This window comes from Zingiber officinale, chromosome 6A, assembly GCF_018446385.1.
Source record: "Zingiber officinale cultivar Zhangliang chromosome 6A, Zo_v1.1, whole genome shotgun sequence".
Lineage (NCBI taxonomy): Eukaryota > Viridiplantae > Streptophyta > Magnoliopsida > Zingiberales > Zingiberaceae > Zingiber > Zingiber officinale.
The window spans coordinates 118,073,525-118,087,178 of NC_055997.1; the positions used below are offsets into that span (position 1 = coordinate 118,073,525).

The 13,654-nt window shown below is 35.8% G+C and overlaps 2 protein-coding genes across 2 annotated transcripts; one reads left to right on the forward strand and one right to left on the reverse strand.

Moving 5' to 3' along the window:
- Positions 1-1,617: 1,617 nt before the first annotated feature.
- Positions 1,618-8,107, forward strand: LOC121997688 (65-kDa microtubule-associated protein 5-like). The gene is made up of 11 exons (XM_042552243.1): positions 1,618-1,801; positions 3,131-3,334; positions 3,409-3,663; positions 3,746-3,961; positions 4,780-4,935; positions 5,407-5,566; positions 5,837-5,988; positions 6,157-6,244; positions 6,989-7,062; positions 7,152-7,226; positions 7,623-8,107. The coding sequence occupies exons 1-11, from the start codon at positions 1,727-1,729 to the stop codon at positions 7,923-7,925; spliced, it is 1,758 nt and encodes a 585-aa protein (XP_042408177.1). The 5' UTR covers positions 1,618-1,726; the 3' UTR covers positions 7,926-8,107.
- A 608-nt stretch (positions 8,108-8,715) lies between these two features.
- Positions 8,716-11,220, reverse strand: LOC121997689 (deoxymugineic acid synthase 1-like). Its single transcript, XM_042552244.1, has 4 exons — positions 10,812-11,220; positions 9,429-9,690; positions 9,156-9,335; positions 8,716-9,063 (listed from the first exon to the last, which is right to left on the reverse strand). The coding sequence occupies exons 1-4, from the start codon at positions 11,126-11,128 to the stop codon at positions 8,839-8,841; spliced, it is 984 nt and encodes a 327-aa protein (XP_042408178.1). The 5' UTR covers positions 11,129-11,220; the 3' UTR covers positions 8,716-8,838.
- Between the last annotated feature and the right edge of the window lie 2,434 nt (positions 11,221-13,654).

Here is a 13,654-nt window from a genome sequence, read left to right on the forward strand (position 1 = left end):
TTTCATGCCAAGTATCCAGTCAATCCTTTGACCTACTTGGACTTCCCAGCACCAGATGTCCGATCATCCTTGATCCATCTGGATTTTCCCTTGCCTGGCTTCACTCACCAGGACTTTCACCTAGCTTCACTCACTAGGGTTTTGCATCTGCCTAGCTTCACTCACTAGGACTTTCACCTGGCTTCACTCACCAGGATTTTCCATCTGCCTAGCTTCACTCACTAGGACTTTCACCTGGCTTCACTCACCAGGATTTTCCATCTGCCTAGCTTCACTCACTAGGACTTTCACCTGGCTTCACTCACCAGGATTTCCATCTGCCTAGCTTCACTCACTAGGACTTTCACCTGGCTTCACTCACCAGGTTTTCCGTCTGCCTAGCTTCACTCACTAGGACTTTCATTCTGCCTAGCTTCACTCACTAGGACTTCCTTCTGCCTAACATCCCAGTTAGGACTTCCCAGTCAAGTATCCGGTCAACCTTGACCTACTTGACTCTTCTTCAATTAACATCTTATTGTCAAACATCTAAACCCAAACCAAGACTCAGCTTGGTCAAACAGGTCAACCTTGACCTGAGGGATGTTGCACCAACAGTGATATCCTTCTCGAGACATGTGCCGCCGACAGCATGATCGACGGCTGGACCGGACAGAGAATCGTACAGTGGAAGTTTCCACTGTCATGTCAGAGATATGCTCGGACGGTTGCGGTATGGCGCCAGACACACTTTTCTGACACGTCCATTCCGACGTATGCTTTGAGGAGCGTGTACACCTCGAGAAGCGTGCGTGCGCCTCCCTGGGATCTTATATAAGGACCCCCATACTTCGATGGAGGTACATATTCATCTTTACTGTAGCTACAGTCTTCATCCTGTTACTCTGCTTCTCCTTGCCGTTGCCTGATTTGAGCGTCAGAGGGTCGTCGTCGGGAACCCCTTCCCGGCTCGGCTTTGTTGCAGGTTCGCCGGAGGTCCGCATCATCCGAAGACAGCAGAGAGCGCCGTGTCCTCAGTGTCCATCGACTCAACTTTCGAACAGGATCAATTTCTAAAATAATAATTTACTAATAATTACATCACATCAAAATATATATATATATATATATATATATATATATATATATATATATATATATATATATATATATTATTGATGTGATTTTTTATCTATTGGAATATATGTGATAATAAATTTTATATTTAAAAATGATGCGGTCCGCGGAGTAAATTGGCCAAACTATATGGAACAAGTTGAGATATGAAGAAAACTACAGGATCCAAATGTAATATTTTGAATTTTTTCAAAAATTGTCAACCGAAGTGATAATCTCGCAACCGCTAATTCCTCTGATGCCCGATTTCTCTCCCGAAGAATCTATCGCAGCCGTTCATTCCCACTGTCCTTCCAAGTCCCCTGTCTGCTTTGATGCATAAGACACCATGCTACTCCAGTTATAGCTCCGAAAAAGATCGAATCGCGGGACTAACGTTTATCAGAGGGTAGAAACCGTGTATCCTGGATCTAATGAAGCACCTAAGTCGTTTTGCTTCGTCCAATCCCGTTTGGCAACATGGCGACAGCGAGGGCGGCGGCTGAGCGAAGGATCTGGTGGATTTAATTCCCCAAATCGCCTTCGGTTTTGGCGCTCTGTTCTGTTCAAAATTTATCGCCTTCTTCTCTCTTTCCAAGTGTTCTCTCTTTCTCTCTCTCTCCGAGTGGAGATGCCTCGTCTCTCGTCGCCATCGCCGTCTCGCACCGATGCCACCTCTTGTGGCTCTCTGCTTCAAGAGCTGCAGGTCCGTTCTCTTTTTTCCTCCGTCCTATTCTTACTGCCTTTCCCCTTCACCTTTTTTTTTTTTTTTTTTGGGTTTGTCGTCGCTGCTCGTGTTCGCGCCGATGCTTTCTTGGTGTATTGTGTGATAGTCTCGATGTTGGAGGAAGAATTCATAGTTTTTTTTTTTGTAGTTTCTCCCCTTTTTTTTGGGATTCCAGGGCGAGTGTTTTCCCCGTTTTGTGGTTCTAGGGTTTCTTGATATTTATAATCGAGGAGATTGATGGCTCCGCTACATGTAATCTTCTGTACCGTTGAGAATTTGATTTAAGAAGATTTCCAGTTTGCAGACGTGACTTCTATAAATGGCTGGCATATGACTATGTATATGTCTCCTTGAGATAGGTTTATGCTGTTTCTTGCACAATTGATTACTTCACAAGGTGTCTTTGAGCTCATCTTGACTGTATCATTCAAAATCCGAGCCTGATATTGATTCAAATATGTGATTTTTTTTAAATCTATACAGAATGTGCTAGTCTATGTCTTAGTACTCATAAATTTGTTGTTTTTGGCATTTGTAGTGGATCTTATGCAGCACTCTAATAAATAATAGTTTATTCCCTATCCATGGTAGCTTTTCTTGTATGATTTAGATGATCACCAGTTTGTTGTTTGATGGGTGAGGAAAATATGCTTATGCTACTTACAATTTGGTGTGGTTGCACATTCTAGTAAGAAATTGCTTGATACCGTACCATTGTGTTAGACTACTTTTTATAACTATGCAAAATTGTTAAAGAGAGTTGATGACTTGTACCATAAGTCATATAATGCAGTGCAATTAACTTTTGTTATGATTAGGGGTGAGTAAAAATTTGGTTAAATGGAATAAATAGTTATCTCAGTAATTCATTTTTTTCCCCAAAAAATATCGATTTTTGGGTTTATTTGGTTCAGTTTGATTTTTAATTTCCTTATTTAGTTAAACCGAATAAACCGAAATACACAAACTCAAACTGAAAATTTTCTCATGATTCAATCATGGTTAAACAAAATTAATTTTGGTTTTGATTAAATCCATCATTAGTAAAAAATTTTGATTAATTCGGTTTTCAACCAAATTAATCGATATTTTGTCGGTTTGGTTTGTTTGGTTTTTATTGAAAAGTTTAGTCAGTTCGGTTGATTAAAAAAAATTGATTTATTCAGTTTTTGGTTAATTCCGTTCGGTTTTAACATAATACTCACCCCTAGTTTTGATAGTATTAGTTTTGTTTCTAGCAATGACAACTCTGTATAATGTGTTGTACTTTACTTTTGTGTAGTAAAAGTAATAATTAAATTGAATCAGGATTTATGGGACGAAATAGGGGAGAAAGACATTGAAAGAGACAGGGAAATACTGCAGCTTGAACAAGAATGTCTTGACCTGTACAGGAAAAAAGTAGACCGAACCAGAAAACACAAGGCAGAACTACATCAGATGCTGGCTGAGGGTGAAGCTGAAATATCTAGTCTTATATCCACACTTGGAGAACGAGAATCGTTTGTCCGGGTTGGTAGTAAAATCATGTTTGTGTTCCTATTAGTTCTTTTATGAATTTTGATCCCTATTTTTTATGCTTATAGATAGAAAAAACAATAGGCTCACTGAAGGAGCAGTTAGCGAGGATAAAACCATTGTTGGAGGATTTAAGTCACAAGAAACAAGAAAGAATCGTGGAGTTCCAAGATGTTCAGTCAGAAATTATAATGATTTGCTCTGAAATATCTGGTGACATACATCAAAGAAATTCTCTTTTTGCTCAAGTTGATGAACGAGACTTAACAATTAAAAGATTGGGAGATCTGAAGTCTCAACTTCTTGAGCTTCAGAAAGATAAGGTTAATATTTTTATCAACAAAGCCTAACTTTAGGTACGTAGAAGAAAATAGCTTACTTTTTTTTTTTTTTTCAAATTTGCAGAATGTGCGTTTGCAGAAGGTTAATATCTACATCAAACAAATACATGATTTATCACTTGTGTTGTCTATTGACTTCAATAAGATGCTATGTGAAGTCCATCCAAGTTTTGGTGATTCTGCAGTCAGTCAAACAAAAAGCATAAGCAATGACACCCTTGCTAGACTAGCTGGAATTGTTCATTCGTTAAATCAAGAAAAAAATCAAAGGTTGCAAAAGGTGTGGTTAAGCACTTTTTTTTCTTCTGTGCTGTGCATCTCTCTCTTATGGAAGTCAATACATCATATTTTTGTAACTGCCATACTTAAGATGAGGTAACCTTCTGATGGCAATATATTTCACAAGCAATGAATAAGAAAAAAATATACACACTGCTAAAGTTGTTGTTTCCCACGTTGTCTCTCTTTCTCTTCTGACAATAATTGTTTCATACAAGGGCAGCTTCCATTCTTACATGAGGTAACTTGTCAATGACAATAAATATAATATGGACCATGCTAGACAAAGAGGAATTGTTCATTCAGTACAACAACAACAATAACCAAGTCTTACTCCCCTAGGAATTGTTCATTTGGTAAATTGAGAAAAATAAGAAGTGTGCACTAGATTGTGGTTAAGCATAAAATTCCTGTCCATGCTGTCTCTTTCATATCTGACAGTAATTTTATCATGTATTTGTAGCTGCTTCTTAGATGAGGTATACACTGCCAATGCGATCGATCAATTTCATATATGCTATTATTTTCTTTTTCCTGAGTAAAAATGAGTTCAGGTACTTAATTTTGATGATGTCATTCTGAATTTGATACATGCTGGATAAACTCTCTTCAGTATGAAAGTCTAAATCAGATCCTCACCAACTAACTTCTGGCAGTTAGTTTGTCCTCTACTACATCGCTAGAAAAAAATTGTATACACACATCAAATTTTAATGAAATTATTACGAATGTATACTCAGAATGCACTTATTGGATTTTTTCAATTTGTTTATATTTTGAGAAATTTGATAATACTTAATGATTGGTTTTTCTTTGTAGCTTCAAATTTTGGGGAGTACTCTTATAGAGTTGTGGAATCTCATGGACACACCTATGAATGAGCGAGAAAAATTCGACCACGTAACCTTCTTGATATCTTCTTCTGTTGATTCGGTACATGCACAAGGGTGCCTTGCGCTTGATATAATTGAGAAGGTGCATCCTTTGTTATTTTTCCATTTTCTATCTATCACCGTTGTTGTGTTTCTTTGGAGTGAGACGAAAAGGATCAAAAGGAAATAGTTTAAATGAGAGAAAAAAAGAGAAAGGAATTACATTATCTTCTTTCACTTACTTCCACCCATCCTATTTACTTGGATGACATCAATAAGAAGGTAAATTATTTTTTATTAGAGACTCAAACTTCTGTTAGGTATATTTTTGTCCAATTTGGGTGGAAATAAGTGAATGAACTGGACATGATTAAATTTCTTTGTCCTCTTACTTTCTTTCCAAGTAAACAAGAGAAATTGCTAAATTAATTTATGTTCCTTTTCTTTTCTCTCTAATTTCCATCCAAGTAAATGCATCATTGCTAATTTAAGATGACAAATAATTGCATTTAACTAATGTCCTTTTGACATTGAAGATTACATCATTATGCCTTTTTCAATTTTCCAACACTAGGCTGAGCTTGAAGTTGAAAGATTGAACGTGTTAAAAGCTGGCAAGATGAAAGAAATTGTTCTAAAGAAGCAAAGTGAACTCGACGAAATTTACAACAGTGTTCACATGGATATTGATATTGAAGGAGCTAGAAGAATGCTTCTCGACCTGATAGATTCTGGTTCTCTCTCAACTCAGTGTGATCAAGTGCTTCTGAAGCTTCAGTAATTGAGTTTACTGAATTAGTCATTTTGTGTCTCCGTGCATGCTACAAAGCCACTTATATATAATGACTATGCCTTATGCTTTATACTAAACATTATTCAGAGAGTTAAATGTATTTTTTATTGAATTCAGTACTTGAGATCGTTGTTTAGATCTTGTTCTCTAGCATGGGTTGTCAAGTAAAGAAATGCATATTCATTGTTTTTTTACCGTGTTTGATTTATAGGGAAAGTAGATCTATCTGAACTACTCTCAAGCATGGATAATCAGATTGCAAAGGCTAAAGAGCAAGCTCTAAGTAGAAAAGACATTTTGGAAAAGGTTGATAAATGGAAATATGCATCGGATGAGGAAAATTGGCTTGATGATTATGAGAAGGTAAGATTAGATCATTTAGTTGTTTGGTATATCTTCGCTTGGTTGCGTCAATGAACTACCTTGTCTCTTTGTTTTTTTTACTTCTTGTACCATTTGTCCTTGGTCAGTTATATAAGATATTGACTTATTGTTTGCTTCTTATGTTAATTACTTTGATGCATTAAGCAGGATGAAAATCGCTATTCTGCTGGGCGAGGAGTTCATAAGAATCTTAAACGTGCAGAAAAAGCTCGGATACTGGTGAACAAAATACCTGGTATATATATTTTTTTTACATTCTATTCCTTAATATTTTGTGATTATTGACTAGGAATATACACTTATGGAATGAGGTGGCTAGTTTCAATGGATAGTTCTTAGTAGTTGTCATAGCTTTGGGAGGTGGATTCACCTAGCCTTGCTTATTAAGTGGGACATAGTTATGAATATAGCCATGATTCATTGATAAAAGTTAAGTTGAATTTTAGATGGTTGAATTGTTATTTCAGGATGTTCATCTTCAATCTCTACTTGTCTTCTATGTTCATTGGAATATAAGTGCTCCAAACTAAGTTTTCTGACTTGGTGTTTTTTGAATCTTGATATATTCTCCCCAAAGTCTCCTACATCTTTCTCAAGTTCAAAAATAGCCATCTCCAATGATCTTTATCATGGACATACTTTTAGTTTACTTTATCTTTACCTCTTCTTTTAGGTGACATTATGTATGTGATGACCCTAGGTTCCCTTACAAGGCAAATGGGATCATTCTCTACCTGCTTTATTGTCATCAAGGTAGTTAGTTTGCGATAACTTTTGAGATGAGACTGCATAATCTACGAAAAATTCATAAAACTATTGAACTCATTGCTTCTACTCAAGTTCATGCACTCACAGCAATTTATCTTTTTTATTTAAACAAAACTCTCAAATATATCGGAGTAACTTCTTATAGTGCTGCCCTTTCATCTTTAGCCTTGATGTTTATTAGAGTCTGACAATTGTTAGTATATTTCTATAGCTCTGGTAGAAAATTTGACTACAAAAATAAAAGCTTGGGAGCGAGAAAATGAAATTCCATTTATGTATGACAAGGTGAAATATTCTTGTTCCCAACAAGATTCCTGCATTCTGATATATAAAGTTAAGTGTTATTCAGATTTTTTACTTTCTCTGGACTTCAGACACGCTTGATGGATAGCTTGGAAGAGTATACCAGATTGATGCAGCAACGGGAAGAGGAGAAACGACGATCTCGAGTTTGTTCCTTGCCATTATCTTTATTCTACCTTGATTTCTCACTGTTTTCTAAAACCAAATTACTGTGCTTCAGTTACTTTTCATTGAATTTTTTACTAGGAGAAGAATCAGATAACGTGCCTTCTTTTCCTACTAAAATCATACTTCTGCTATCACTTAGACATTTATATTTTACATTGATGATCAATGTTGATTGTTATATATTGTCACCCTACTTAGGTATATATATATTTCTGTAAGTGAATGTATGAGCAATGTTTATCCATATTCTATGTTCATTTTTATCAGTATGTGTTTTTTGATATTTCTAATATTGACCATACATGCTCCATACAGTAAGTGAAACATATATATTAGTTTAAAGTCTTGATTCCTCATCCTTGACCCCTTTACAGGAACAAAAAAAGTTACAGGAGCAATTAGCTACGGAGCAAGAAGCTCTATTCGGGAGTAAGCCAAGTCCAATGCGGCAATTTTCAGCCAAGAGACCATTAGGCCAGAGTTCCATCACCAACATGGCTTGCGGAACTCCCATTCCCGGCAGCCGCCGTGTCTCTACTCCATATGGACGCCATGGCATATCATCTGGCAAGGAGAAGAAAAGTGGAAAAGGAAACACAGTTGCTCCTGTAAACTATGTTTCGCTTCCAAAGGATGATTCTTTGGCTCGCAACAACTCGGCCATTGTATCACCTTGAATGTGTTTCTTATGACTCGTAACCTTGTTCTGATGCTGAAATTTAGGAAGTTATTGCAGGATTTGTGACAACATGATTGTTAAAATGGTCACTGCTTTTGTTTGGAGATTTAAAACTTTTGAACCTTGTACCTTTTTCTATTCCCTGATGCAATTTGACTGTGGCATCTTTTGGTGATGGTACATCTCGTCTATACCTTAAAGTAATTAAGCTGGAAAATTGCAATTTGGCTGTGTAGCAGCTTTTTTCTATTCCGATCTCCACCGCCGAGAAACTTTGTTCGCCCCGACAAACTAAGCTGGTAAATTTTTAAAAATTTGATTTTGATTATTGAGAAGTCAACGAAAATTGGATTTCTCTTCCCCATGAAGATACTTTGATCGAGCTGTCATTTTGGGCGACGGCTACACATGCTGGAGTCCGCGAGCCGCTGTCAATTCATGCAGGTTGTCGATGGTCTACCGCTTCCAGGAGCTAAAAGCTATGAATCGGATGCTGTCGAATTGGGCACTCGGCATCCTCTGTTCCAAGTCGCCTGCCCACGACTGCATTCGCAGGATGAACCGCCCCGACGCCGCCCTTACACATCCTACACTTCCGCTGGCAAGCACGACCATCTTCTCCTGGCTCACCATGCTCCTCATCCTCGCCATCTACGACCGCATCGCCGTCCCCTTGGCCCAACGCTTCATGGGGCGCCACTCCATGCTCACCCTTCTAGAGCCTCAGCGTGAGGAGAGGACAACAAAACAATTATAGATAGTAAAACAGAACTTGCTGTGCCTACTAATTAAAATGCAACCGTGGGCCCGTGGAACCTTTATTCAATGAAGGGAAGCCATTAGGGCAGGTTTTGACATCATAAGAGAAACTTACATCAGAAACAAATTTAAATCATTTAGCTAAACGTTCATCATATTTCATCATCCCAAAGCTCTTCCATAGATTTATAGGGACCGTTCTCTGCGACGAAGAACAGAGCTTGATTTCCTTTGCGCTGAGGAATTCTACTGATGCTCTCCCTCTCTTCTTCATTCAACTCCCAGTCCAGGATGTCCAAATTTTCCATCAATCTTTTCTCACTATAGCTTTTCACTATCACACAGTCTCCTTGCTCATAAACCCACCTCAAACATATCTATCAAACAAACAAACAGTCATTCCTATTAACTCCCAGTCCAGTTGTTATTGTTCCAATCAACTTTATTACGACGAGTTAGTAGAATTTACCTGAGGAAGAGTCTTTCCTTTAGCTTTGGCTATTTGTTGTAGAATCTCACACTCCATGACCCAATTTTGACCCCAGGTTGTTCCTCTGGCTCCCAATGGCGAGTAAGCACACAACTGAATGTCTTTAGCCATGCAAAACTCCCTCAGCTCCTTTTGTTGCCAAAGAGGGTTCACCTCCACCTAATGCATTTTTTATTAAAGGAAGATTAAATCAAACATTATTTGGTGATCCCGAGGTTAGAAAGTATAAATTTGTAGGTTTTGTGTGCAAACCTGGTTGGCTACAGGTGGAATTGTTGCAGTAGAGAGCAGTTTCTCAATCTTTTTAATGGAGAAATTGCTGACTCCAATGGATTTAGTAAGCCCCATCCTTTGACACTCCTCCATGGCTGCCCATACTGAGCTTATATCTATTGGCATTAGTTCATCATTTGAAATTGATACAAAGTTTTCAATTGCTGTATTAAGGCCTCCTGGTTTGGCGCAAATGGGGTAGTGAATGAGATAGAGGTCAAGGTACTCCAATTGAAGGCTCCTAGTAAGATTTAAACAATGCAGAGTGAATGAGCCTTCCTTGGGTAGTTTGGCATAATACTAAATCTTGTTCGAAAAGTGATGAACAAATTGAAATAAAGTCCAATTATAAGGACTCATATAACATAGAACCATCTAGCAATTCAATTTCCGAATACAAAATTCACTTTTACTAATTCACAACTTCATGTGTTTTCTTTCTTTGGAATGATAAAGAATTAAAGGTCATATATTTTTTCTTCATCAGATAATGAAATTTGACAATCTAAATAGAAGTGGACCAAATGAAGTCCACCAGATACACAACAATGCCGGTTAAAACTTTTGTGTAGGGTATAATCTTGTTAAAAAATTTTCGGGTAGAATAGAACAAGAAATAGTATCCCAACCATTAAATAACTTGATATTTTTTGGTCACCAATAGTTTGTTTTTGTATTTCATTCATTCCTTTGTTAGATTACTTTCATGTCTATATCTAATTATTATGAATGACGACCTCAATTTATTTACACTATTTATCATTATTATGTTTAAACTGAAGACCTCAACTTATTTGTACTATAATGTTTTATATTATTTTGTCCACCATAAAATAAAACACATACCATCTAAATCAAATATTTAAAAGTCCAATAACTTAATAAACCTCATTTTTATTGCCAACAAAATGGTTAGTGATAGTGTAGAATTAGATTGATATATTAGGTCCACTTTATTTATTTATTTCCTGCATGAGCTCTTTATGTTGAATGAAAACTAAATTAGAACTCTAAACAGTCAAAAGAAGAAGGAAAACAAAATATTTTAAAATATCACAAAAGTTTGATTGTTTATGTCTAACTCTGGAATCACCATACCGCTCCACACACAGTTGCTAGAATAATTTAGTAAAACAACGTGGAGAAAATTCCCAAATACAAGAATTAAGCCTCGGATTCATGATTCGGTTCTACTATCCAAACAACTTTAGATTATGCTAAAAGGGTAAAATCTTTGCAAACAGGCATTTCGGCAGATCTTTGTAAACAGTCTTAAACATAAATTAATGCAAAAACTCGATTCAAGAAACGGCAATAATAGATTTTTTTTTATAGCAGCTAATTCACAAATAGATCAATTACCTAAGTGACTTTTGCAAGGCAGGAAGCACGAGATGGCTATGGGCGTCCTGGATCCAGAGCTTTGAGGTGATGAAGAGCTCGTCCCGGGAGGCGATTAACCCCAATCGGAGCGCTTCTGCTACGGCCTCGCCTAGCGGCTCCTCAGACGAGTAGAGCGCGGCGGTGTCGAAGTGGCGGTAGCCGATCTTGATGGCGCGGAGTATGGCGTCCCGAGTGGCGTCGAAGGGCGCCAAGGGGTAGGAGGCAGTGCCCATAGCAATGCGGGGCATGGCCTTGGATCCGGAGCTCAGGGCCACCTCCTGGATAGCAGCAGCCATCAGATGCCCCTCTTCTGCTTGTGGAAACGGAGGTGAGAGCAGAAAAGGGTTGGGCTAGGAAGAGGAGCCAGTGAAGACGCTTGCCGTATCATAGGCGGTGAGCTTAAGGTTTTTTTTAGAAAAAATGCATTATTTAAATAATAATAATATTATTATATTTTCTAATATTTAACAATTTTATAAATATGTGAGCATCCTGTGTATAAATACAATGAAATCTAGATATTTTTATTTTTGAAAAAAAATCAGAATTGATAACTTGAAAAAATAAATTATTAAATATAGTTTAATACAATTCAGCACGTCAAAATCCGTTATTTTTTTTGGCTATTGCTGATACAAGCACTGGATCAAGGAGTTTTGGCGTAGAATGCACGCAGCAATTACGTTTTAAATCACGTGATTGCCATCAGCAAGAGAATCTTCCAGCGATAGTCAAAGCTGTCGCCATCAATGATAATTGTAGCAAGTAAGTCAAAGCTAAGCTCGTTATACAGAATAAAGACATGTGAAATATAATATATAAATATGGATAACAGATTTTTTATTATAAAAATTAATTTAATATTATATTTTGATGTTAGTTAAAAGTAAAAAATTTTATTATGTCTAAAATATTTATAGAATTTTTTTTTATCGTATTATCAATTTTAAGATAATAAATTTTTTTAATAATACACTGTTTAATGATTTTTTTTTAAATAATATACTACTAAATCTTAAGTCTAGATCCTTGATTAATACTAGTGATCGTAGCGTCGTATGTGTAATATAATACATTGAAATCACATTGATCCTTTATAATAAAATTATATTAATTAAAGCATTTTAACATTAAAATACTAAAGTAGAGTTATTAAGGTAAAGTACTTGACTTTTGAAAATCTGAATTATTTGAGTCTTTGAAAATTCGAATTGTTTGGATTTTCGAATGTCACCCTTACGTTCTGAATCAAGAATTAATTATTTGGGTAAGATTCATCAGATCCATGTAATACGTCAAATCCATACAATAGTGTAATAATGATGAGAAAAAAAATTAATTTGTCGGTCTAAAATATTTATAGAAGCTTCTTTGATCATAGTGTTGTGGGACTACAGAGAACTATTTTTTTTTCTATAAAACAATCAGAGAAAATTAATGATGAGAAAAATTCATAATAATACGCTGCAGCTGAATCTCGAACTCTATATCACTGATTGTTTCGCTTGTGGAATTATTAATAAATCTTGAAATTATTTTTAGTGTGAATAGAAAAAGGATATTAACGTAAATTCATTTTAGGCTTCACCAAAGTTAGTTAGTAAAGAGGGGAGATTTTTAATAAAATAGTAAGATATTTACAGAAAGTATTAATAAATATTAAAATTATTTTAAGTGTGAAAAAGAAAAAATAATATAATTACATTTTAAGCTTAATCAAAATTAGTATGATTTTCATTCTCGTAGATGTCATGCACAATCATGTGTAAACTAAAAGAATCTTCGGTAATTTACCAAATAACATACCTAAAATTTTAATTTAACTAAAAAGCGTATACTACTTTAATATTTACCAAACGATGCACCTTTTCAAGTGCAATCCTTGTTTTATCCTCCTGATAATCTGACTTTTTTTATCATTTTTTTTAATCAATTTTCTCTCTCTCTTCCCTTTTTTATAAGCATACATAACATATGAATAACATTGTATAAGATTTAGTTGATTTTTTAATAACATTTTAATACATTTGGAGAAGTCAAAATAAATAATAGATAGCATATTTGAAATCCTTGGAACCTCATAAATCTACTAGGACTGAAATGAGTGTAATCTGAACTCTCTAGGCCCATTAGTGGGTTTCAGTTAGGGTTGTAAACAAGTCGAGCGGAGCCAAGCTTTGGGGTGTTCAAGCTTGTTTGATAATGTAACCGAGCCGAGCCGAACTTAAAATGAATCAAGCTTTTGAAATGAGTGTTCAAGCTTAGTTTGATTTATCTTTTATGAGCTTGAACTTGTTTGAATCTTGGCTTAAGCTTGGTTCATTTAGATATTATCAAGCTCTCAATTCAAGCTTGGCTTAAGCTTGGTTCGAGCTTGGCTTGAGCTTGATTCGTTTAGATGTTATCAAGCTCTCAATTCAATCTTCTTTGATTGTTTGAAACTTTTAGTTATTTGATTGGTTATTGAGCTTGATAATTTAAATTTATTTATTTATTTTATTGCTTATTTAGCATATTGAAAAGAGTTTTATTAATGAATATGTTTCATGAACGTTGTCCACGAACGTTAACGAGTTGAACACATATGTGTTCAAGCTTGTTTGTTTAGCTTAACAAACTGTTAAACCTTGTTTGTTTAATTAATCTTATGTATATTGAACGAACATAAACAAGCTCTTACCAAGCCGAACACTAAGCTTGTTCACGAACGCTTGGTTCACTTACCGCTCTAGTTTCAGTTAAAATTCATTGATGGACCTAGAGATCTCAAATTGCATCTATTTTAGTTCCTATAGATTTTTAAGGTTGTAAGGAGTTTAAAT